This window comes from Thermobia domestica, chromosome 12 (assembly GCF_964235325.1).
Source record: "Thermobia domestica chromosome 12, izTheDome1.hap1.1, whole genome shotgun sequence".
Classification (NCBI taxonomy): Eukaryota; Metazoa; Arthropoda; class Insecta; order Zygentoma; family Lepismatidae; genus Thermobia; species Thermobia domestica.
Genome location: NC_137465.1, coordinates 204,419,132 through 204,446,865, shown reverse-complemented (window position 1 = coordinate 204,446,865; position 27,734 = coordinate 204,419,132). Strand labels below are relative to the sequence as shown.

Here is a 27,734-nt window from a genome sequence, read left to right as displayed (position 1 = left end):
AAATGAAATAACAAACAGAAATATCCAGAATGCTGATGGAATTCTATGGTCCATTGTGCCGAATTAGCTCTGCGATTCTTTGTGTCAACCCTCTCACCCAAGTTTTGTTTGCGTTCACTAATCCTGTTACCTGATGATGTTTTGCTAAGAGGTTTCTTTCTTTCTTTCTTTTCTTTTTCTTTTTTTTTCCCATGTAGTCATCATCTTAGACACTTGCTGCCCATAAACATAACAGACTTTCAATCTTGGTTACAGGTGCTCCAATTAATCCTGCACACATAATTCTCATCTTTGGAAATCGGTGAAGTTTCCCATTTTGCATGCCAGCAGCGTATTGAGTACACAAATCCGTATACTACACCGCCTAGATTACTCATTAGGATAACGCAAAAGTATTATCAAGTGTGTCCCTGCTAGCGCTGCTGTCGATGTGTGTTTTCCCGTACCTCCCTCGAAAGAGGAGAGACATGTTGCTGTGTCTGAGATCTTTCAATAGTTTGATGTGGACAGAGTTATTTCTCCGAAACAAAAGGAAGGTTTCCTCTGTAAAACGGCGGATGGAGTGGGGTGGGGTCGAATAATGTTTCACTTATTTCCAGAGGGCACACTTGAAATAGAAAGGCTGTAAGTGTTACTAACTCACAGTGGTTACTTGTTGAATGCATGCATGTTCTCATTATTTCGATACGTATCTGTATATAGCATATGGAAATATTTGTACAGAGAGTGTGTCAGGATAAAAATCCGCGCTGTTCGTACGGCGAGAAGTAGGTTGTATTTGGTGTAGGTTGTGTGTTTACTCGATGACAATAAGTTTAAAATGTAAAGCAAATATGATCGATTATATCTGTTGTTTCTTTGTAATTTCATCAAACGAGAAATGACCACGTTGAAAATTGATAGTTATTTGTTTTTTTTTTTTTTTGTATATTATTAATGGTAATGTTTTCTTTTTATATATTTTACAGACTGTGATTACTACGAACAACAACCGTTCCTGGAACCCCCTGTTGCTCAACCTGTGAAACTAACCCCTAGTTGGGAGGAGACGAATGTACCTAACGACGAACTCAACTTCAAAGGAGTTACCATGGAGCAAATAGAGCTCGAGATGAATCCACCCGTCGACAGGTAAAGCTACACATTTCATCTTTATTGTTAGCTTCTACTGATGGAGGAAGAAAACACCTCTTTGTTTCAAATCATGCATTTTTGCCATCGCGATACTTTGAAAATTTTCGCTGAGCATTTGGACCACTCCTGAAAAGTTTTGAATAAATTTTGAGTCTAATTTGTTGTCAACTCTTAGATAAAGTTTAGTAAGTTAAAGACAACGAAGAACATAGATAAATAAATAAATATAAAATGAGCCAAGCACCATCTACAAAATGCTGTTACATATCCTGATAATTGCTTTCTTGACCTTTCGTATGGTGATATAAACTGCGCACGTAAATTTCTGGTGTGCAACAAAATTTTTGGAAACAGTTTTTAGTTTATTTAATAACATTCTCTAGATACAGTGAAACCTCTCTGTGTTGGCCACCATCGGTTCCATTGAAAAGTAGCCAACTTCGACAGGTGGCCAACTTATACAAAATAAGTGTGATTGGCGTATTTTTAGAATAGTCTTTCTAAAATTACTTGTTTTTATTCTTTTTGACACATATGCACATTCTAATTTTGTAGTTCTTGTAGACTATGGTATCATCTACCTCTTGTTAAAGAGCTACAAGTGTTTCCCTCGGAGCAACAGATGTTTTGAGAAAATCTTAAAGGAATTCATGTGTCAAAATCTTCTCAACCTCTCGACAAGCCGTCAGGTCCTGATAGTTGAAAATTGACATGGTTAGCTTTAACCTTGAGAATTTTCCGGAATCACTAAAGCTCCCCACTGATGAAAGGAGTACAACCATTTCCTGAATTCATATCTTCATTCACCACCTCTTTATTAGGGTAGAGTTCTGGCCATTGACCTCCAAGAACAAGTAGTGGGAATCCATGTTTCTTTGTCTCCAGTCACAAATACAGAACATTTGCTTCTCACAAATACAGAGCATCTGCTTCTCATATGCCTCTCACCAGAGAGTTAAGGCAAATAACAAAACGGTATTTCGCGTGGCCAAGATACGCAGGTAAATTTATCATTATTATCATAGGGTAAACATTGCTTCAATGCGGCCAATTTCCAAGATAGACAGGTGGCCAACTTACAGAGTAATAAGTAACGAATGTATTATGGGGAAATGCAGGTTCAAGACCAACCAGGCCAAGATAAGCAGGTGACCAAGTTGATAGGTTTTACTGTACTTCCTGGCTCATTTCCTATATTTTTAATACAGGTTTAGCCTAAATGATTAATCGGGTTTCAAAGCACTGTTTAATGACAAGTATGCGACGTATAAAGACAGTGATACATGAAAAGATAGATACACTCACCAATTTTAAAAGCCCGCCTCATGGCTCGCGTGCACGCTAGATGGCAGGCCTGTGACGACACTCTACAAGATGGCAGCAATGCAGAAGAAGAATTTTTGTGTTAGAATATGCGAAGTGTTCGTCGGTTACTAGCGTTCAGCGTGCATTCCTACGCAAATACAGAAAAACTGCACATGGTCACCTGTACACTGTGTACCGGTACTTGTCATTAAACAGTGCTTTGAAACCCGATGAATAATTTAGGCTAACCTTGTATTATTCGTTGCCTTTTAAATTTATTGACTAAAATTGAAAGAAAAAGGGGCAGCTTAGCGAAAAACTTTAACATGACATAAAATTATAAATCTTTAGTAGATGTATATGATTATGTAACAATGGGTGGAATGAGAATATAGAAGGAAACTGGAAAACCCGACACGGTATCGACCACCACAAAGTTACTTGACCTGAAATGAAACTAGGAACTTATTGCATCCGAGATAAGCATTCTACCGCTGCGTCACCGTGTTCCTTAACGTAAAACTGTAATCTTTAATTATATTCATCTGATATTTTACTAGGAAGGATCGGAAACTAAGGTTACAAGGCTAATATATCTGGAGTTTTCGTCTGTTGTAGAGGGGTAATTTTAATACATTGAGTTGGCAACTGTGCAAAGTTTCAGCCACCCACCATCTACGGCGCTAGTCGTAGGTTAAACACAAATGGCGACTCGTTTGGAAAATTGATCTCGCGAGGAAGTCTGCTCAATTATTCGATTTCTGTGGGCGTAACATGTAACCGCGGCTAAAATTCACTGGTAGCTGGTACAGGTTTACGGGGAGATTGTAATATCTCGTCAGCGTGTCGCAGAATGGTGTCGAAAGTTCCCGGCTGCGCTGCGTGACTGACGAAAAGTACAGTGGCCGACCCAGACGGCATCAATAGACCAACACGCTCTTGAAGCAGTTTCGCTGGGACATCATCGACCATCCTTCCAACAGCTCGGACCGTGCTTCAAGCAACTTTCACCTTTCTCACACTGGAAGGAGTACATAGGAGGCCGTCGTTTCGCTTCAGACGAGTAGATGGAACACTTCGTGATAACGTGGCTGAACACGCAAGGACAGGATTTTTTACCAGGAAGGAATTTTCAAAGTTGTCTCACGAAACGACATGTGTCTGAACTAATATGGAGACTGTCGAAAAATAGCCTAACGTATGTAATATCTGTTCGCTGTACTGGTTGTATGAAAAACTGTATATATATATATACACGTTTCAATGCAGACTTTGTAATCTTACTTTCTGATCACTCCTCGTATCGTCATATCTTCAAAGATTAACATGGTTTGTTTGAACGTAGGACCTATATAATTGCGATTGATTGATCGAAGTTTAATGTCCGTTTCGTATATGATAAACATGAAATCACATGAGCTCCTGGCTCAGATCGAACCTAAGTCTACCCGTGTGGAGGGCAAGAATGCTCTTGGTTCACCCGTTTCCTCCCACTTTCTTCATTCCACCATTTCATTCATTTCTCATCATCAAGCGTCGGTGCATAATCATGGGACATTTATGTCCCCATCCCCTAAGTTGCACCATCAAAGTGAAATGATAAAAACCATCTCAGGCTCGAACCTCATCTATGTTGAAAATTTAATCGAGATCATTCGGGTGCTTGAAGAACTATTAAGTCAAATAGTCACTTTCATTTTTATATACAGTAGGAAGTCGAAAATCCGAACTAATTGGGACCACAGGTTGTTCGGATTTTCGAAAATGACCGAGAAAATGCCAAGGCTTAAATATACTGTACAAATCTTTTATCGATACAGTGGTTATACAGTACATACAGTAATTACAATACCATACGTAAGGCTAATTACATTTAATGTTTCTGAAGAACCTGCTCGTACACTAAATTACACTGTTCTTGTAACACACTCAAAACTTAACTTGTATAGAACTAAGGGAAAATAAAAACATGTATGATAAATAATTACATAAGAATGAGTTTTTGTGAAAACACTGACTTCACACAACGCGGACGGACAACCCTATTGTTTGTTTATCGCTAGCGCTAAGACAAAATGTAAAAAAAAAAAAAAAAAAAAAAAAAAAAAAAAAAAAAAAATTCTAGGGATCGCGTTCGGATTTCTGACGCTCGGATTATCGACGTTCTCTGTATATAGATTCTGTAAACGAGACAAAAGGATATTATTTTTTTACTTCGAGTACTGTAGTAGAAATTAGTCACGTGTGGAACATAGTAATTGTAACATAGTAACTACATACCATTATTAGAAATTTACTCTTCGAGTAAGCAGAATTTTTTTTTTGGGGGGGGGATCTCATTATTAGAAATTTACTCTTCGAGTAAGCAGAATTTTTTTTTTGGGGGGGGATCTCGTTTTCATTATATCCAAAAAACTAAAATAGCGTCACAGAAACAAAGATAAAAATCCCAACAATAGTTACACGTTAGAAGTTCAACCATAAATTGAGTACAGTTGCTCCACATATGATGGTAAAATGCATCTGATATTCTCTATATAATGAACAACATGTACTTCACAGTCTTCCTCGTCTCTGTATTTTCAATCAGAGCTTATTTTCAGAAACCTTACACTTACGTTTAGAAGAAGTTATTTGTTCGTTTTTGAAGCTAAAGACTCGGTTATAATAATAATAATTTATTTTATTATTATTTTAATTTATTATATAACAGATTATACGAAACATTCATAAATTATGACATTTCTCTTTCAATCAAAATTAATCGTGATAATTCTCTTTCTTGACAACTATATCTTATTCGAATCCACTGTGTTGTTCTACAAGTACGTCATTTGCAAAGTAATAATAATAATACTAATAGTAATAATAATAGTTTGTATTTCAACAAATTTGTGACAATCGAGTTTAATTGGCCAATTTTAAAATTTCATTCTGGTTTACTTAGTACTTCGCCTTTAAGAATGGTGCGCAAAAAAGGTGCGCGCGCATCCAGTGCTACGATCAATGGCCAACCAATCATTCCCGTTTATTGTGGGTGGGAGTAAGAGAGTTTGTACGTCAGAGCATAGACTTTTTAACAAACATCTTTGTGATTGAAGATAAAAGCAGTGGCAGGAAGTTTTTTTCTCTTTTGTATATCAAGTAGAAGAGGAGACTATTATATTTCGCTACTTTTCTCAAAAGAATATCTTCAACTGCAAACTAAGTGATCGTTCCAAATGTAATACTTTGTAAAGAACTCTCTTTCTTTACTTTTCCTTCTTTTAACATCTTAAATCAATGTTATGCTAAAGATGGGCTTTCTGTGGTTATTCTCCACACTGAACAACTTTATATAATACGATCCCTATTACTAATACTAAGAAGATAACTATCAATGTGTATATATAAACAATGCTGGATTAAATCAAGGAGGAAGAATATAAATAAAGATATATCAAAATACGTAGTATTCGCAACGAAAAGGAGATATTTGACCAGCATTCTACTTTTGAATTTTGTTACTTATAACAAATCAAAAAGCCTTGATATCACTGATTGCTTTTTCGGATTTATTACTATATACATAACATGGATTGACTCATATGTTATTCAGCTTAGAATTTCTGATAATAATTTAGAATATAAAAAGAATTGGGAGTAATGTTCAAAAATTGCCTTTCGAGAGCTAAATCAGGATATGATTAACAATGCTCGCAGATATTTAGGTTATATAAGATGGCCAAAAGTTTGAAAATTGAAACAGCGTGGAAATGCAGAACTAAAGTATATGAGTGTAATATACGGGAAATAAGACAAGCGTGAGGGCTTTAGCTTTATTCTTGAAAATCACAGCATTGGAGTTGGCTCATAATTTTAAAATAGAACTACAGGATGTGATAAAATTTTCTCTGCTGTATGTTAATTCAGTCGGAAATTATGGTCAATCTTAGTTTCTGCACAATTTTTAGTATGCTGCTCATTGTAGCTTTTGCAACTACCTATCTTTAATAATAGTAAAATAATGTCATAGGCTTTTCGCGTAGAGCCTCCAAATTTTGTATGCAGATAGATCTTCACCAATTCTAGCCGTGTACGAAGTCGTTTTTGAGATTTTCGGCTCTTGAGAGGGGGAAATTTGCTGAAGACGAAAATGTATCCGATATCGTATGCACATTTATTGTGGTTTCTAAAAGTGCTTTGCATGTATTCAACCAACATTACATATTGGTTTGCGGGCTTATATAACAGCATAGGATAAATACCCAGACAATGGACTTCAAATCATTTTTCCAAGTTCTGAATTAAGACCCGGCAGCGACGAGTGCTTACAACTAAACGGCGTGACAAACATCTTGGCATTTGAAGGCGGCGCTCCAAGTTCCTTTTAAATGCTGCTAGCAAATGAGAAGCCAGCGGTATTGCCACATTTATTTTGTACTCATCCACGTCTATCCCCTGTCACCTGATCGTGCTGTAGTTTGTCTGCTTAGCCATAGCCACACCCCTTTACCACTTGGCAAGTCGCACCAGAGCTTGCGTTTTATTCGTTTAGCTGAAATGCCAAGGAGTTTGTCACAGGCTTTAGTAATTTAAATAAAAATGTCTGACGTAATATAATTCATTAATAATAAACTGTATTTCAGTTCAATAAAATATCGTTGCCTTCATCTGATTATGATATATAAGATGAGTAATATTGAATGTTTAATTAGATCAGATATTATTTTTATTTAAACTTTTGATACTAGGAATTTTTGTCACAAACATGATATGATCACAAATGATGGTTGCCAGAGTCCTCATGTGTCCTGCTATATTTCTGTTCTCTTTTATCCACCCATATGCTTTGACTATGTTTTCTACACTGTTCCTGTTTTATTTGAATGTTTTCACACATTTTGAACCTCCCTGTATATTGAGTCAGTGGGCATTGTTTAAAAAGCCATCTGCGTACGTGAAGTTATTATTGAAATCGGTGGTCAGGCCAGAATTAGATCCTGCTGCCATTTTTGGTAGTGGTACATACAGGACAATAACTCATTGCTTTCTTCACACGTTCGTTTATTGACTTCTAGTAATGTTGTTCAGACGAATTTTCGGTTTCAAATGGAATCCTTTTTCAAATTACTGAATCGAAAAAATTGATGAAATAATGTTATTAGAGGACTGTATAAACAAAAAATAAAAAGAATAAATCATTAGTATTTAGAATTCCGTACCAACCAGGAAAAGGGATGCTGTACGTAGATGCTTTTTGACACCAATTTTGGAACGAGTCGCGTATATTGAATTTCCTGTGACGAATGTAGAAAGAGCTTCATAACTCTGTGTACACTACTGGAAGCTGTATTCCAAAAGGTAATTGGTTGGAATTTGCTGATGAAAGAACTTGTGGGATTTTGTAATACATTTCTGTTGGTACGTGAAGGTATGTCCGAGATGCAAATTTAATTACATCCTATACGACTCAAAAGCCTGGTCTAATTTCACAGAACTAGAACATTTTGCGGGGACAAGAATGAACATTTACTTTGAAAGATTTCGGTCCACAAAGCAAGAAATAGAATCTGCTGAAAAGTCAGGGAACTAAATACTCATTACATAAAATTGTCAAATTCATTTGATTCTTGAAGTGTTTAAAGTATTGAATAAATATTTGAAATCGTTACTTGCTTTAAGTAGTATCATTATATTTGTAGTGTGTATGGTTCTCCTGAGAGCTGTTTTTGCCTGTAATAATAATAGCAATAATAATTGCACTATATCAGTTGACAAATTTGTAGAATTAATGGTACAATTCTTTAACTTTTGGTTTGCATATCTAGTTCCTGTAGATGGTGGTAAATCTGCTAAAGGAGTTAGTGCGATCAAAGCATGATGGTATATTATTTAAAGCTTCCTTCTTTGTTGTAAATAACAAACTATAAATAGAATGCTGAAACAGGGTGATTCGAAGAAGTGTCTGAGTGTTAATGGCTTTTAGATAACCCCATTGATTGTGGCTGACCCTCCGCCCACTTCAGTCCTAACCTTTTGGTGATAGCTTTAGTGATTTTGTCTGATAAATTTTGTTTTATCAATAACTTTCAAACGAGTAGGCGCATTTTAATTCGAGTTTTTGTAAATGAGTAAGAAACTGGGCAATTAAAGCCATTTCATACTGTAAACTCGTGGTTAGATAAGGAAGTACAGTATGTCCGGGAAGTCTCTATACCTTACTAGTGTTCTTGTATGATGGTAAATCTCTCTCTTGTGTGATGACGTTCATGAACCCACACACTCCCGACTAACCACTCTTCAACAAAAAATGAACTTATATATACTATTTCAACTCAAAGAGTGATTGAGACGAACTCATACCACCAACAATGGAACAGCAATAATAATAATGATGATAATAGCTATGTCAGGATCAACAAACCAGGGGCGCATCCAGGGCGGACTTCTGGGGGGGGGGGCAGTGGGTTGTAATACTTATACTTAGAGCTACTTTTAAGAGCTCCAAACTCTGGGATGGGTTTAATTTATATATAAAATTAAGAAAAGTTTCCTCTTCGGGGGGGGGGATCGCCCCCCAGGATCCGCCACTGTAACAAACATTAATAACATTAAGGCTACTAGTATTACTAATAAATATGATACAGTAATAAGAAACTATTAAGGTAAGGGGTAGGCCTATTCGAACTTCCTAGCGGTATAAATTGAGTATGAAACGTGAGTATACCTCGTCTGGTTGGAGGATCAAGAAAAGAAAATAGTGAAAGCATTCACACGCAGTGGCAGCGACAGAGTGGATATATCTTTGGCGCAGGATCGCAAGCTCAGTCCTAGATCACATAATGTAGGTTTTTTATTAGGTCATCAGTTATTCCACATTTCATTTGTGCTTTTATCCCTTCTGTTGTTATGAAATAGAACAAGATACTTACTTTGTGTATATGGTCTAATAAGATTCAATGACTTACCAAAGCACAACTGAAAATCCACCTTACTTGTCATTTGGGACTTTTAAATAACAACGTTCTTTCTTTCTTTTTTTTTTTTGTTTTTTTGTTTTGTTTTGGAGTTTAGTATTAGATCTAAACTATACATGCATGTACTTGCGGTATGTGGTAGCCACCACTTATTACTCGGGCTCATCTAGCCTAATGATTGTGGGTCATCCCATGAATCAAAGTGATACCGCGCTACTAAAAGCAACATTATGACTTCAGATAATAACGTTAAGATTTTTGGATAGATTTTGTAGCTTTAGAATGTAGACAACAATCTCTTTGAGGCCTCTCGGATACAGTTTATGATTTTGATGTCAGATGATACAGTTTCGGCAACATATTATTGCCTTTATCACACGCCTTCAGTAGACACCTTGCAGTGATATATTGCCAACATCGTAACACAAATTAGGATTAATAAGTTTTTGCTTTGGTTATTTTTAGTTAAGTTATACATCGTTTCAAAGCTAGAATGGGCAGCTTTCAGAAAGTCTGATCTTTTTTTTTTTTTTTTATATATATATATGATGTTTGAAGAGTTCTACAATGGAATGTCAAGTGAACAAAACTGATCGCTTCCAATATTCGTTGCTGTTTGGTTTCAATCAGTCTGACTGCTGCCAAAACCACAATGAACATTCAGAACTCAGCCGAGATCTTGCATAGTCCACAACTCGAAAGTAATGAACGTGCCTTAAAGAGAAAATTTGGATTTCAGCTAGCTTGTAGATCGAATGGGCCATCAGATTTTGATTTAGGAATATTTGAACAGTGATATCCAGAAACAATCCGTGAAGTGGCTGAAAAAGTGGGCACGGACATTCGCGTGTGATGGGGAGAAGTGCAGAAATTGAAGCGCATGGTTGTCGCAGAGATGATGCAACGTCATATTTTTTGTTGGTCTGTTATCACCAGACATCGCCGTATTCAGCACTTCCCCGCCACATTATCGTACAAGATAACGTCAACATTCGACGATGGAAAGAATGTTGAAGCTCTAAAAAGTCAGCAGAAATCCACGGAGAAACAAATTTTCCCTCTTGAAAGCTGTTTTCGAGCTGTGGTTCCTCGAATGCAGTCGTGGGTCTCAATCCTAGCGTATTGACACGGCTATTTATATATTTACCTATTTGAGAGGGTCTCAATCCTAGCGTATTGACACGCAGTTCACTTTTATTTTTCCTGTCCTTTTTTCTTTTTACTAATATTCAATCTACGAGGACCATTCGAGGTTCGCAGACTACAGTTTGAGCAACGGTGCAGTCCCTCTTGAGACTGAAACAATAATGATAAATAAATTAAAATAATGTCACGAAATGTATATGACCTGATTCCACGATCATAGTCTTTATCCAACAAATCTCAAAGAGAGTTTTGCTATAAAAAAGGAAAAAAATAAGGCCACATATAACCCAATATTTCACTCTACTCCATACATTATGTTGGCACGTGCTGTATGCTTGAAGCTAATGAATTGTGTTTGGCTCAGCTGTTGTGAGGTTAAATCTCTTTGATTGTGCAGAGGAGGAGAAAAGTGGAAACTGGAGGAAATAGGTTCGTCGCCCGTGGGATCTGGCGAGTAATTTCTCGGCTCGTTTAGAAAGTAATTGGATACCTGATTCGGAGGAGATGAGATGGCACACAAGATGCTTACGTTAGATGAGAACGTTGTTTACATTAACATTTTTATTACTTCACGTGGAGTGATCATTGGATGCGAGTGGAGGGACTTTAAATATGTGGAGAGATTAACACATGTTATTGCATCTTTTCCTCTGCAATGAGTAGCAAGCGCTGCGATCTACCCTTTCTTCATTGATATTGTAGTGAAAATATTGTTATTACAGACTGCGGTATGGTTTTTACCATCTTTTCGTGACCCTCGCTTTACAAATATGAATTTATTACATTCTTTTCTTTAACTTATGATTCATCGTGTCCTCAAATGTTGCAACCGCAATTTAACTCATTTCCCGTCGCCATACAATGCTACAATTTTGCACTCCGACATAAAGTGTATGACAGAACAATATTCCATAGCTACTTTCATATATTTCTATATCTTTATATACAGGGTGTTTCTAAACCACACCGACAACACTTGGGAGGTGATTCCTGACACCAAGATAAGACAAAAAGTATAGACAAACCTGGGTGCACAAATGCTTCCTTTCGGAGTTGTAGGCTGTTGAAAACATGAAAAAATAAACTAAAGGTCCATAGCTTCAAAACTACGGGACCTACTGTAATCGGGTCAAGACTTCACTTAGGAACTAGAATTGGCCCTATCTAAATGTCTTAAGTTTCAGAATCCTGCGGTACTTCGGCCTTAATTTTATAAAGTTAGATGGTGAGTACTTCAATTTATGTGCCCGTAGCCAAACCCTCCGTATAAAAATTGTCGCGAGAGTACCTTAGGATTCTGAAACGTATTTTTCGAAGTGAAGTGTTGACCCTACTACGGTAGGTCCCATAGTTTTGGAGCTATGGACCTTAATTTCATTTTCTCCAGGACAACATTTCTCCAGGATTTCATTTTCAGCAGCCTATAACTCCGAAAGGAAGCGTTTGTGCACCCAGGTTGGTCTATACTTTTTGTCTTATCTTGTTGTCAGGAATTACCTCTCTAACGTTATCGGTGTTGTTTTGAAACACCCTGTGTATTACGTATGATGTAAAACATCTTGATGAGGACAAAATGTTCTTAACCCCTTGGTTATGTGCAACCCCCCTTACTGTGTTCATATTGTGGTTGCCTGGTATTTTAGGCTAAGTTACTGGATTCTTTTCGTTTAAGTTGATTTTTGTACACTCTACTTAAAGTTACAGTGGTTCATTACATGCGTTTCTTTAATGATTTAATTATGTCCTTAAATCATTGCAATCTTAATTTAATTCATTTTCCAACGTCATATCATGAGACCTTTTGTACACCAGACTCACGGTATAAGAAATAAAATGTAGATAATGTATGTAATACAATAAAATGAAAATAGGAAAAAATGTAATCAGTAGGGCTGGAAAGTTGAAGACCTAAAAATATCTTTAAAAAAAAAGACGTAATAACTGGAAAAAAGGACGTAAAAATAAGACCCAATTTAATTAGAATTACCTATTTAATGAATATAGTGCTCAAACTAAAATAAGAAAACTTCCGCATCCACCCCCACCCCCCCTGTTAGAGGACATTGTTACCCATCCTTATCTGACTTGTGATTGTTCCTGATCTGGTCTTGTCAGTCCAGTCGTTGAAGAATGTCTTATCTTTTGAATTTTCTTTACTAAAGAAAAGATGTTAAAGATGTAGTGGTGATTCGAGTTAATGGCCTGTAAATTTATTGTCGAAAGATGAAGTGCCAAAAAAGATGTTCAGACTTATAAACAGCTTTAAAAAAGACCAATAAAAAAAAGGCAAAAAAAAAAAGCAGTAAAATCCACTATTTTCTGGCCTCATCTTCGGGCACTGGTAAAAGAGGATTTTTCCTCAACTTCCGGGCCCTAGTAATCAGATATAACTGAAAAAATATTTTAAAAAGTGTATAAAAACACCACAGTAAGAAGTTAAAACTTATATTTCCAAGAAAATTACTTTCAAAAACATTCTGTGTAGGACTTAAAAAAAAAAATAAAAAAAAAAAACAAGCATTAGGAGCGTTCTTGTATAGAATCAATTTATAAATAGACGAGAGCGCTTAACATAGTTTCTTTCTATCATGCATAAAATATTTTTTTTGGGCAAAAGTTAATAGATTTTTTAAAAAGTTTTTAGTACGATTTCTTATATTTTTAATGAAAGCATTTTTTTCTAATATTTTATTTTGTGTACAAGTTTGTAATTTACAAATAGTAAGCAATTTTAATAACTGTTAACAATACCGGCGGTGGTACTTTTTCATAACAAAAATATTAAAATGTTAATTCATCTCAACAAAGAAAAAAATACTTGTCTATATGGAGTAGTTGTTCGTCCCTTTTTAAGACCGAGACTATATGAACGTGAACTTATTGTTTAAAATGGAATCCGACATCTAATCCGACCACCAACAACTAATTTCAATTTTTATTAGACCTAGCGAGTGATTTGACCTCTGGGTTTCGATATCATTCATGTGAAATCAGAATTTGCCTACCTTTAAATGTTACAGAGTCTTTAACATTGCAGATGAATTGATGCCATGATTATATAAGCTTTTCGCCATTTCGTTAGAGTGATGTCAATGCAAAAATCTTAGAAGCCATAAAAATGATATGCAAAGGTGCAAAACAAACAGGAATAACAAATAGAATTGAAATGTAAATGAAAAGTAATAAAAGTGAATAGAAAATGGTATAACATCAAACATCCCACAATAATGTTTGTTTTGTGTGGAGTGGTAATACGTGTAAATCAATGATGATGAAATTAAATAAACGTTGGGAAAGTAGTCAAAGGAAAGGAATACCACAAGATAGTTTAGTGTCATTCAAATACCCTCAATAGCTTAGGATGGAATTCACAACCAAACATTCTACTATTACAGTGGCATTTAGTGGAGATTGACAGTATTGGTCTCACACATTTATTACTGCAGATTATGTATTCATCCCTTTAGTTCCCTTCAAAATACAACGTATTTTTCCGACTTTTGGTTCTGCTCCTGGAAGACGAGCAGAAAACATTTGGACATTTGCTTTATATTCGCTTCCAAAGCTTACTTTTTCTGGATTTCATCGTTCCAAGATCTTTCTTGGGTACAGATGAACCACGGGGAAGTGAAATGAAATCTTTCAGTTTAACGTCGTACGATACCCGTTAGGCTAAGGGAGACGATGTTTAAGGCAAGTGATTGATAATGGAAGAATTGGTGGAATGAGACCACTACACTTGGTTTGGGTTCGAACCTGGGACCCCACACACCAGAGGTAAGCACTCGACCACTGTGCCATACTGAGTTGTGGGAGGAAAATTGAATGATTCCATTATTTTCTTAATGCATAATGTAACACCCAGTAGTTGACGGTTCATAAGCAGTAAACTTTTGCCTTGGTTAATCTATTTAACTAATTAATGATTTGAGATCACAGTGGTTGGTTATGCGTGCTCTAATTTAAAGTCGTTTCAAATCGTGGTTTACTTCCTTTTTAAAAATAAAATGTGAAGGTTTGTTTTCCCGTTTTTTCGTCTGGTACGCTATTTCTTGTTTTGTTTTGCTAGTCTCTTTCGTGATGATGGTGTTGCCAGGCATTGAGTTTGAAGCTCGCGTGAGGCATCGTTTAATATTTTGGGTTTTGCGTGTCGTCCTATGACAAGGCCTTGAAAAGTGAGAATGCATCGTTCCAAGAAATCATCTATCGCCCCGAACAGTGTTGTACAACAACAAGGAAAAGGATTCCCACTCATTTTGGTTACGGAGAATTTTTTCACTTGTTAAAGAAAGAGAGAGAGAGAAAAAAAAGCTTAAAATATTTTGGCTCTCTTGGGAAATCTAAACCATTGAAAACGATGATGTTCAGTTAGAGAATTTTTAAAGGTCGAACACTGTTAAAACTTTCGATTTTGTCTGTTTTCTATTATGCAATAGTTGATTATTGATTTTACACTACAGTGGTACCTCCACTTACGTTGGTAGACTAATTCATTACAGAAAATTAATCGGACCAGGAAATTGTAGTATCCCGAAGAGGATTTTCTTTATGTATACCTCTCATTCTAGTTTGAATCAAACTTGTAACTTCCAGAATCTAATCAAAGCAAATAATCTTATGCTGAACCTGCTGAAAGAACCTGCAACATCACACTGGGTTTTGCATTTCCATTTCCCCGACCACATTTTAAATTCATATAAGTGAAGTAAAGTTTACCACCTGATGAATGTGGTTTGAAAAATAAATTCTAGTTCAGTTTCGGAAAACATGTGTAATTTCTGCATGTGATAAATCTTTTCAACCGTATATGTTGTAATGTTGCGAATGGTGTGTTTCATTCGGACGCATTATATATATTACAAAATTATTGTTTTGATTACGAGAAATAAAGCAACTTTTTTTTTTTTATTTATTTATTAATATTACCCTTTGGGATCCATGAAGGACTTCTGTACCAACTATCTACTGCTTTCAATCACGAATGATTTAAGCGAAGATGATTCGCTAAATGAATTATTACTTGGAGGGTGTTTACTCAGACCTTAACCATGCTTCTTCTTTCTTCTTCTTATTATTATTATTTAAATTTGGCAATTTTTTCGTCTTACTAAATTTTCATTCATTGTTCGCTTCTAAGAACATTGTGCCCCTAGACTTGGGCCTAGTGGTAAATCTGGCCCTGATTGTGACCGTCTCGTTGTTCTCTCCTTTCCTTCACATTGTCATTCCACCAATTGCTTAATAATCATTCACTGTCATTAACCATCCATCTTCTTTAGTCTAAAGTGCATAGTCAATGGACGTTAAACTAAAAATGTGAGTTTTGTTGTGAAGAAGTTTATGCACACACACAAATAAACGCTTTCATATATCTATACATTTCATCTTATACATTAGTCCAGTGTTCTCAAACTGTGCGATTAACGCGGACCCCTTGTTCATGCGGAAAGTGATCTGCGGACCCCCTTGCAATGCTATCTGAAATTTCACATGGTATTAAAAAAAAATGTGCTTTTCCATAATTGCATTGAAATCTGGAATAAAAAAAATTGTTACCATCAATCTTAGGTCTGATTCAGCATTAAGACGATTTCGCTTAAGGTTTTAATACTGCAAAGAGCAGAAAAGGTCTCCTCACATAAGTCAGTGGTAGGGAAAGGCATCAAATGTTGCAATGCCTCTTTAGACAACTCTTCATAACACAGTGCACACGCAACCAAAAGCTACAGAGTTCATTTTCGTTGAAAACTTTTTTCCATGAAGTATCGCAGGGTAGTTCGAACACCTGTTCTTGTTCTGTGGTAGAAAAATTCATACAGTACCTTGTATGTCATGGATCTCTACATTAATGAAAGGGTTTTCAATCCAGTACCAGGTTGTGGGACAGGGAAATATTCTCGAAATCTTGGAGCTAATGCTTTCAAGTGTTCTACAAGTGTTTTGTGCACTTCAGCAGAATTTTTCATCTGAAGAATCAATAAAATCCTTGAGCACTGGAAACGAATAGTTATTGTTTTGTACTCGTTCTGCCCACAGCTACAGTTTCTTAATCTTAAAAATACTTCTTGTATAACAGCTGAGAGTTCCATTCTATTAAAACACATTTCAATTTTTAGGCGTCGCGGACCCCCGACTTGGTCCCGTCGACCCCCAATTGTTCGCGAACCCCACTTTGAGAACCATTGCATTAGTCGCTTTTTTTTTTTTTTTTTTTTTTTTGCAAAGATACATTCATAGTTGTGAATGTCACTATTTTAAAGCACCTTATAAAGAGAATGAAATAAAAGAATGATTGTTTGAAAAGAATAAATTGCTTGTTATAAAATAACTGTAATCTACTTATTCATTTTAATACTTAACTGGCCGATAATCTTAAACATTCTACGTAAAGTAAATACTTCTGCTGACATAAAAAAAGAAGTCATTTATCGGTGAAGCTATCAGCACCATCAGGTGTAAGCCACTTAACAGTACAATCGGTTACAAGAGTTATGGTCTTTTCCTTCTTCATCAATGTCTTCCTGAAAAGTCCAGGACTTCAGATATCGCACGAGTTGAACCGAACTTACCCGATCTGGATCAAACTTGGCATCATGGTAGACCTTGACGTTGACCTGCTATATCATCGTATTAAATATTATAGGGTGCATGCTTTGGTTCCCGAGTTATAGGCCAGCATATTTAGGGTTTGAACTTTGATGAAATTTTAATAAATAATTTTACTCAAGATTTGTTTTAAAAGATCAGTGAAATACTATTTCTTTTCACAGAGTTCCTCCGTGGCTAACCAGTTAGCGTACGCGCCTTTGGCGCGGGAGACTCGGGTTCGATCCCCGGTGGGAGCTCATGTGGTTCGGATTCCACGTTAATCAGTAAGTCCACGTCTCATATAGCCTCGCTGCTGAAAAGGGACGTTAAATTCAGAATCAACTCAACTCAACTATTTCTTTTCACAACTAGGAAGCTTAAATTAGTCGAGTTCTTCAGAATAATTTCAGAGGCTCTTTCTACAGTTTGATGGATATCTACATACATTCTTTCCAAATGCGGTAGGAGATCGCTGGAGAATATTAAATTCGTGTATTTGGGGAAAGGGATTGTTCATTATTAAAATTTAGAAAGAAATTCCTCAATTCTCACTGCCGTACAAATCACAAAGTAAGCATCTTTGGCACTCTTCATACTGTGAAACTTCTCTATGGTTATGTGTGGCTGATTACCAGAAAGCATAAAAGCGAAACTTGCATGCGGGATTTAGTTCATGCAGAAAATTACTTAAACGTTGGCTATCGAGTTGCTCAATGGCGCGAGGCAACTACACTGTCCCCAAATTAGCTGAAGGGCATGCTCTCATCCAACTCTCCATCATGTGGTTGAAGGCTCTCGGATGGCAGGGAAACAAAATACAACATAGTTTTAGCAAACAGGACATTCCGTGGAATTTCAAGTACTTGTCTCTGTAGTTCTAAGAATGTCTTTCGTAACAAGAGTTTAAGACACAAAGGGGGAATAAAGTGTGTGTAACATTAATAAGTAATTGGCTTTTTCTCCCTTTCTCTTCTATCTCAAAAAACAAATAAAAATACTGAGAAAATTAGTGAGGAGAGGACTTGCATTGACCAGTGGTTAGTTCGTTTGCCTTTTGAGTGCCTAATCCGGATAGGCTCTGTGGCTATTCCCGTCATTTCGACTCTCTGTTGTTAATTTAAAAGGTTTCCTCTGTAGGAAGAATGCCATCGTGGCTTTTTCTTTAAAAATAAATAAATAAATAAAGTCTTTCTCAACGGTACAAAATCAATCACTGCCGAATGACTCGTGTACACTTTCTAATACAAAATATTAATTATTACTGTATTTAAATGTTTTACTATTACTAAGAGCCAAGAGTTACAGTTTGAAGTCAGACTACTCCAGTATAACCATCATCATCTCACGTCAGCAATTTTTCGATTGGTTTGACACAGCTTTCCACTCTTACGTATCTCGAGCCAGCTTTCTCATTTTCATGGCACTTGTGGTGGAATCTGAAAAGAAAATCAATGAAATGTTAGAATACTTTCGGAAGGGCTGTGAAGAATATGAAATGAAAATAAATGGTAGAAAGATAAAAAGTCATAGTGATTAGATCGAAGGGATCGGTGTCAAGTATAGAAGTAGGAGGGGAGAAAATAGAACAGGTGACTGACTAGTTTTCGATACCTCGGTTGTATTATTCGTGATGATAGGAAGTGGAGTGTGAAATAAAATACAAAGATAGGAATGGCGAAAGAAGCCTTTTGGGAGGAAGAAAATACTATTTTGTGAGACCTTGAATAAACAGTTGAGAAAAACTCATAAAATACTTCATGTGAAGTATTGTACTGTATGGGTCAGAAACATGGACATTAAGCAAAATTGATGATAAATTACTGGAAGCTTTTGAAATGTGGGTGTGGAGAAGAATGGATAGAATTAGTTGAGTCGAGTGGGAAATGAATGAGAGGGTGTTGGAAATGATGGGGAAGAAAAGAACAATTTTAGATGTTATTGAGAAGAGGGACAGTGGCTGAGAAAGAACTGTATCATAAGGGATGTGCTAGTGTAATGACAGGAAAGAGAAGGAGGGGGCGAAGGAGACTAAAATTAATAGACGATATCAAAACAGAAATGTGCGTGAAGACGAAGGGATTAGCGGAAGACCGTCGTGCGTTGAAGCTTCTCAGTTGCGGTTGTCAATACTGGCAAGAATACCGTGATGATGGTCACTTTCTTCTTTACATCGTGTATTATTTGATCCATATATTTCAATTGCGGCCTTGCTCTAAATGTTTTTCTTTCTGCAATTCACTTCATAAAAACAAGCGTCCAATATCATATAAATAAGTAAATTGGGAATATGGTGCATTGCATTTTTTCGCTGGAGATGATGATACCCTAACTTACTTCCCTACACACCTAGCATTGCGGGTAGGTAGCAAAGGCTAGGAAACCCTTTGCTGCGGGGAGAATGACAATGAAGATAATTACAGTATAACCTTCCTATGGTAGAATTAGGCACAGTTTCCTCTTTGAGTGCACGGTATTTGTAGGTTACTTTTACGAACTTTTTTATTTGGTTTCTTGACAGCTTTCCAGTAATTTAATTCCCAATGATTACTCAAAGTCCAAATACGCTATACCTCTTCCTTTGCTAGGTACGTCTTGACTGGAATTAGCCAAATTCAGGCAACTTGTCAGTGTAAAGGATTTAGCACAAAATCACTCATTTCGGTCACAGCTTCGTCTCCCGTAGCCTAAGTGGGGGATCTCGGGGAATGTAGTACCCCGACAAGACGGGGCCGCCACAAATTTACTAGACCGGGGATCGAACCAGGAACCCCACGCACCAGAAGTAAGCGCTTTACCAGTGAGCCACCGTGTCACCCGGAAGACGTAAAAAAATCAAAGTTGACTTATTTTGAATGATATTCTCAAAAGAGACTCCGTCAGTTGTATCATAATTAATTACGCTATTGATTGAATACTCCGTAAGCGTTTCTGCATTGCGAAATTCACGTTCAAGTTGTATTCCCCCGAAAAAAAATATAAATTAGGACTTAACAGTTCTAGAGGGCTTCGAATAGCTTTCAGGGAGAGCTGAGTCTCGCTGGCCTCCTCCCAGCTACAGCCCTAGTTGTCTGTTTGATTTTAGTGCAGACCCAGTATGTAGAGGGAATTTTGAAAAAAGACTCTGTAAGAATTAGGTCTGTTTAAAGCTTTTATAAGCGTTGAATCTGGGTCTTTATTTCTACTTCCCACAAGAAGAGAACTATGGTTTCGTCTTTAAAAGATCCGCGAAGGATGTAAAAGATATTGAACATAGGAAGACAAGGTTTGTACGATTGTGGCGGAATATATTCTGTTTCGTATTCAGCAGTCGCCTCGTGAAAGTCTTTCGCTGGCGGGGAGAAGGAGAGGAAAGGAATTAAGTGCTACAGACGGAGTTGAAATTCAATGGCGACTTTTTAGAATTTCTAAGCAGCATCTGAAGGTGCTGGCGCGGGGAGGGGGAGGAGGCTTTAAGAGAATTTCCATGAAAGAGAAAGATTCCGAACGAGAACTGGTTTCTTTCGCAGGATTTTATGTGATCCATGCGTATGTTAAGCGAGCTGGGTTTGGAGAGACGAACAATCAGGCTGTAAATGCAGATGAAATTTATGGATGTTTTATTGGACATAATGAAGGAAATATGAGTTGAGAAAGCAGGACAGTCTTTGTATATAATTAATTAGAAAGGCAGAATAAGCATAAACGACATAACTACAGTGTAATTCAATTCTTTAGTTAATCTCTGTGAACAACTATGAACAACTGTTGCATTTTCTACTTCTGTCTTCGTTTAAAATTGAGATTATTTTAAAAAGGAATGTCGTATAGAAAGTGGGAGATATTGAATATATTACTACGAGGGCAAGTCAAAAATTATCCGCAATGTAGCTATAACTTTTCTTATATTGTTCGTATTGACCTCTGTCCTCGTTTAGTTTATTGTTACGCTGTTATGGTCACGCTGTGAAAGTCTGATCCTAATTCCTCCATTTGTATTCCTTTTGTTGCAGATAAATCATGGCTGCTCCATTAGAAGTTTGCACCAAAGAGGAACAAAGAGCAGTGATTCGGGTTTTGTGGTCGGAAGGTATATAAGGGTCGCAATCCATCAAAGACTTTCGGCACAAGACGGGAACAGTATTTTGCCCGAACGGATTGTTTACGAATGGATTGAAAAAATAAAAAATTGTCGCACATGTGTTACGCACGAGGAAGGAGCCGGACGACCATCTACGAACACAAATGATGACAGTTCGATCACAGCTCGCGCCATGTGGACTTTGTGGTGAATAAACACCGTGCTCATAGGTTTTCTCGGGGTTCTGCTGTTTCCTCCCACTTTCTTCATTCCACCATTTCACTCATCTCATCATCACCGTCTCCTTTAGCCTAACCGGTATAATCGTGGGACGTAAAACTTAAAGATTTCATTTCATTTCACAAATGATGACAACAGTGAGCGTGTATGACATGGTTCTGTTAGACAAGTGACTATTGATGAAGTGGCACATCGTCTTTGATGGATTGCGACCCCTCATACATCTTCCGAACCAAAAACCGGATCACTGCTCGTTGTTCCTCTTTGGTGCAAACTTCTAATGGTGTGGCCATGATCTATCTACAACAAAAGGAAGACAAAATGAAAGAATTACGATGAACTTTCATAGCATGACCATAACAGCATAACAATAAAATAAACGAGGACAGAGGACAGTATGAACAATGTAACAAAAGTTATAGCTACATTACGGATAAGTTTTGACCCACCCTCGTAGTTTTGTTCGCATGTCTTTAAATGTTTTTTTTTTTTTTTTTTTTTTCGTGGGAAACTGACTCTTGCTTTTATGATAGTCTTTATAGATATCCTCTTGAGCTGAAATTTTGCATACTGCCTATTTCTGCCCTTCACCCACTGTTCCAAAAAAATATTCCCACAGATTTTCAACTCTGTTTGTATCTGGGAACTTTGCAGAACATGCAAGGTTCCAGACGTTAAGTTCTGTAAACACGATATATGCCATTCAAGAATATTGAATTGTCTATAACGGGGGCACGGTCACTCAGTGGTAGAGTGCTTACTTTTGGTGTCCCTGGTTCGATTCCCGGCCAAATAAGTTTGTGGTGGCAACATAGTGTCCGTGGGTTTTCTTGGTTTATTCCATTTTCCTTTCACATCGTCATTCTACCAATTCTTCCATCTTCATCCACTTGCCTTACCCAAATCATCTATCTCCCTTAACCTAAAGGACATCGCCGTGGAACGTTCAACTAAAAGATTTCATTTCACTTTTTCGGTTGTTGTGTCAATAAAGGCGCAAATGCTGCGCAGACACGTGAAGAAATCTGTATTTTTTATTGACAAGATACGTTATCAAAAGCAACAGACAATAAATGGTTCATCGCCTTAGTTCTGGAAATGTCGATGCCCAAGATGCTCCTCAAGAGTCGACAACGAATCACGGCAAAAGCGGATGATATTCTGACAAAAGTTGAACAAGACTGCATGTAAGCATCATCACATCGCCAATGACCTAAACATTCATTCCAAACAGTGTTAAACTGTTGAAAAAAAAAAAACGCTATAAAAAGAAGCTCGACGTTTGAGTGCCACTTGGTCTCACTCAAAAACTTGTATTCGACCGAATTTCTATGTGGGGATCTCGACTGAAACGAACGAATTTATGCTAATTTTGAAGCGGTGATGAAAGGTTGACAGCCTATCAGAACAATTTGCGAATACCATGGTTGAAACGAAGAGAAGCTCTATAGTATGTGACAAAGTGACGCCTAAGGAGGTTGTGCTATTCATTCGGTGGGATTGGAAAGAGCATCGTGCATCATGAGCTTCTGCCGCCGGGCAAAACGGTAGACTCGAACCTGTACTGTTAACAAGAAGCGTGTCTTCACCTAGCAATTCAAAACGAATTGCCGGAACTGGTCAACAGACAGGATGTTATATACCACAGACAACGCCAGACCGTATACATCTTGAGCAACCCGTCAGAAATTGAGCGAATTTGTCTAGGTTTTAATACATCCACCATATAGACTATACATGGCACCGCGTGACCATCATTTGTTACGGTCTAAGCAGAACTCCTGAGTGGCGTTTGTTTCAAGAGAGCCCTGTGAAAACTACATATCACAGTCTTTTGACCAGAAGCCAGAAAAGTTCTACAGAACGGAAGTATGGTCTTGCCGAAAATATGGCAGGTCATCGAATAAAATGGTGAACACGTTCTTTCATGATAATGATAATTATATTTTTAAATTACAATAAATGTATCTTTAATTTATCCTCCGAAGATTCAATACTTTTTTGACTATTATTTTTTTTTAAATAATAATTGTACAAAAATCATTATGTCTAATGCATGCATATATGCTTCTAAGTCAAACTACAGACAACGTAGAGTAAAATACTTGCTCCTGTTAATTGTGAGCTGAAATATTTCAACTTACATCCAACTCTCGGAAAGTTGTGTATATCGTCCCAAGTATAAAGGAATTCATCGTTTGAAGGGCCTCCAATTCAGCTTTACTTATTTTTTTCTTCAAATGGAACTCGGTATACCTCGCGGCCGCGCAAATTTTCCATTCATTACATTGGAAAATATTTGAACGTGAAGAAATGGTAAAACTATTAAATAGTGAACTGAATGTAGATGTTATTTGTGGTATGATAACCTTTTCAATCGAACTTCCCAATTCCTTTCGGTCAACCAACAACTTTAATCGTGTTATATGTTCATTAGGGAGTTTTCTGAAATTTTCCATTCCTTATCAGCACGTGAACATGGTTTCCAGAGCGAGTACATCTGGGAAACAGTCTTTTAACCTTTTTAAGTTCTAGCACTTATTTTTAAGCACTGAAGTAGTGTCATTATTCAATTTAAAAAGTACCAATAAAGCTTTTTACTTCTTTTTTTTTTTCAATCACGCCTTTCTGCGTCGAGACATAAGGGGTTGATGACGTCATAACTGCAAAAAAAATGTTAGGCGTATTTTTATTATTTTTTTTTGGGGGGGAAGGTGAGCTTATATTTTCACCTAGAAGATTGAAATTTTGCACAGACATTCAGTGCACCGAGTAGTATTTTTTATATTTTTTTTGACTGTGTTAACACAGGAAGGTCTAGAAGGGTAGAATGGTAAAAAAAAAGTCATTTTTCCGGGATTTTCCCGCCTCAGAACACGATAGAGTCGTGTAATGGTGCCGTTTGAGAGGATGTTCTATTCTAAAGAGAATGGTGGTAGAAAACATGACACTAGGATAAATAGGGATGTCTCAGGAAACTTTTTACCTGAGATCCAGGTCTTTTGCAGTAATCTGTAGCATTGTGGTGCTCATTGGTAAGTATCCCCCCTTAGTACATCCCTTAATGTTTTTCAGTTGATTTTGAGATTTATGCGTTAACATGGGAGCCCAGTGGGGCTCAAACTTTGAATCTGAAAAAAAATCCAATTTCTCTCAAAATTTCGTGCGTCAGGGACATGAAAAAAATATGAAATGGTACCGTTTGAAAGGCTGTTCTGTTCTGAAGAGAATGAGGTACTAACCATGATCGTAGGATAAGTAGGGTTGATGCTGTAGCTGCATGATCGAAAGTCTATAATTTACCTTAAAAAAAAAAAAAGGTTAAATAATGAACAGAACGTAGATTGGTTATTTGTGGTCTGATGATGCTTTCAATTAAACTTTCCAATTCCTTTCGGTCAACCAATAACTGTAATTGTGTTATATGTTCATTACGGACTTAATTTGGAGTTTTCTGAGATTTTTCCATTCCTTTTCAGTACGTGAACATGGTTTCCAGAGTTAGTAAATCTGGGAAACAGTCCTTTAATCAACGAGATTGGATGGTTATCGATCTACAAAATGTTTCCTTTTCTGTAGTACAACAATGGAGAAGCCCCTTTTCCCTTCATCATTTGACATTAATCTCACTAATCCATCTGTCATACGAGATTCCAGGGAAACGTTACCTGTATTTGTATACTTTTTTTTTCATGTTTGTTTTGGTTTTCTGTGGAATACAAAACATCGTTAATTCCTTTGTGGTTCAGGTGAAATAAACGACTGTTTTAAAGGTAGGAAACCACTTCTGTTGCACACATTTTCCCTTTGATTATTATACATATGTGCTGTTTCGACTGCTAGAAAACTATTCATTTATTAAATGTTTGTTTCGTTTCTCTCTTTCATTAAACCTATGCTAAAATGACATGCGTTGCTATGTAGAAGCTGCTACACTATGCTTGTTACTGGGAATTAAAACTAGAAAATACTGGAAAATGAATCTATGTTTGTATATGTAAATTTCAAATTTTTTGTGTGTCGTTTAGCGACGAGAGATGCAAAATACCTTGTGAACACACTTTTTTTCTCTCACTAGAAGAGTCAAGAAAAAACTCAAACTGCTATGATTCAGCGAAATGGATCAAATTATGAACAGGTTACTAACATTTACCATTTACTTTTTTTTAATTACTAACGACCGCATTTTTTTTTTTTAAATGCAGATGCGCCTATGCAAATGAATATTTTGAAGATGTGAATATTCTAATGTATTCACATATTTCTGCATATACCTGAAATTAAGAATCAGTTTAATATTCGTAATGTTCTGCATCGGTAGTTCGATATGTATTGACCATCCATTAGAGAATATTTTTCATCCTTTTTTTACATAATGGGAATACTCTTTTCTAGCAACAATATATTAATTTCTGAGCTCAGATCTAGGATTAGGAAAGATCGAATCAATCAAACAGTATTGTATATGGGGTTCGGTAAATCTTGGATGAATGTATCGAACGATCTCTCTCAGTGTACAAATATTATCCAGTTGTATCACTAGATATTGGAAGGTCATTGTTTGCCTGTTAACTTATTTTAGCAGGCAATAGATGAAGTTTGAGACTAGAACACCTTGAAGAATTGCTAGTAGTGTACTGTGCGAATTCATTCTGAATACCGTACACGCTGTAAGCAAGTGAATCATAAATGGATAACCTGTTTCTTAAGTGCACTTGAGTTTTTGTATTACATACGAGGTGTGTTCAAAAAGTATTGAACCTTATTTTTCCCCGCGTAAACCAATGAAACGTGGGAGACTCTTCAGAGTAGATGTAGAGAAGATACTCGTGCGAAGTTGTGAATGTTTTCCCGCCAGCAGAAAGCGTCAGTCTATGGCACTCGGCCAACGAGTGAAGACATGTAACGGTCGTTGGATTTCAATTTTTGTAAATTGACAGAAAAACTGGAACAGCGGTATTGCGTCAAATTTTGAAGAAAAAAAAAACTTGGTGATAACCGAACGGAAATCATTTGCAAGGTTCAACGGGCTTTCGGGGATGTGCCATGAGCATCTTACGAATAAAGGAGTGGTACAGCCGCTTCAAAGATGGCCTTACATTAGCGGACAGTGAACGACGTTCAGTTAGGCTCTCAATAAGCTGGAATGACAGTGTCATTGAGTAAGTGCAAACTGTGGTCTTGCAGAACCGTCGTTTCACGGTCTGAAAAAACTGCGAACGATATAGGGGTAAGCATCGGATTGGTGCATTCAATTTTGAACGATAATTTGGGTATGAGGAGATTGTGCGCGAAATTTGTACCGAAGCTCCTAATAATGGAACCCATTCTGCGCAATTCGATTCAGGCTTTCATCGCCAAACACAACATTTCTGTGTCATGCTCCCTACTCACCCGACATGGCTCCATGTTACTTTTAATTATTTTCCAACGTGAAAATGCCACTAAAAGAGATCCGATTTGAGTGAAGAGAAAACATTATTCGGAATGCGACAGCATGGTTGCTCAAGACGTTAGTGTTCGCACTACACAGTTTGTACAGTCCGCAGCAAAAAACCTGCAACATGAGGATATATGTTTATTGTGTAACGACGAAGTCTTTTGCTCCAAAATAAGTGTGCAGGGGAGGACGCCGAGGTTTCTCCTGACGTGATTCATGTCACTTAGACGTTATGTTGATTCCCTGTGCTGTTAGTCGTAGTTTCACAATAAACTTACATGCTCATGTTGCAGGTCTTTTGCTGCGGATTGTACAAAGACTGGGATGGCCGCTGCGAGAAAGTCACTAATTAGCGACCGTATGGAGAAGCAGTAACGTCCTTTCGCAAAGCAAATGTGATTATTGGACCCAAACTCAGTGGAGAATTCTGGTATTTCATGACGAAGAGTTCAATCCCAAGTTTTTCCAAATGGAAGCTGCTAAGATTCGACATTCATTGTCTTCGACAAGACCCAAAGTACACGTCTCCCACCTTTAAATTCTGGGCTTTATGCAGAGTCGTTCTGACGCGTGATTAGAGCCATACTAAAGAGTTCGACTAACATGTTTCCTGCAGTAGTCAAGCCTTTAATATGGCGCTAATCATATGTCAACACGACTGTGCATAAGGTGTTATGCGGTTATTTTTCAAGTGAAGGGAGGGCTGTATTTTCTTTCGCATAACGAGAAAACGAATGCAGATCACCATATATCCCAGTCAAAATAGGTTTTGTGTCGGAAGAAATTCCCGGAGAGCTGAATTTTTTCCTGTTGATAGACTATGATGAGACATGTAATTTCCCAAAAGTCCCCGGTTCTCCCCCTT

At 37.0% G+C, this 27,734-nt stretch overlaps 1 protein-coding gene across 2 annotated transcripts in view; it reads left to right on the top strand.

The window, feature by feature from the left end:
• The window catches only part of LOC145666957 (equilibrative nucleoside transporter 1-like), a 213,940-nt gene that overhangs the window by 96,945 nt on the left and 89,261 nt on the right, over window positions 1-27,734 (top strand). For both annotated transcript variants that reach the window (XM_081734585.1, XM_081734586.1), the window contains one exon: window positions 969-1,131. In XM_081734585.1, the coding sequence (XP_081590711.1) occupies window positions 969-1,131 (163 nt within the window). The remainder of the gene's footprint in view (window positions 1-968; window positions 1,132-27,734) is intronic.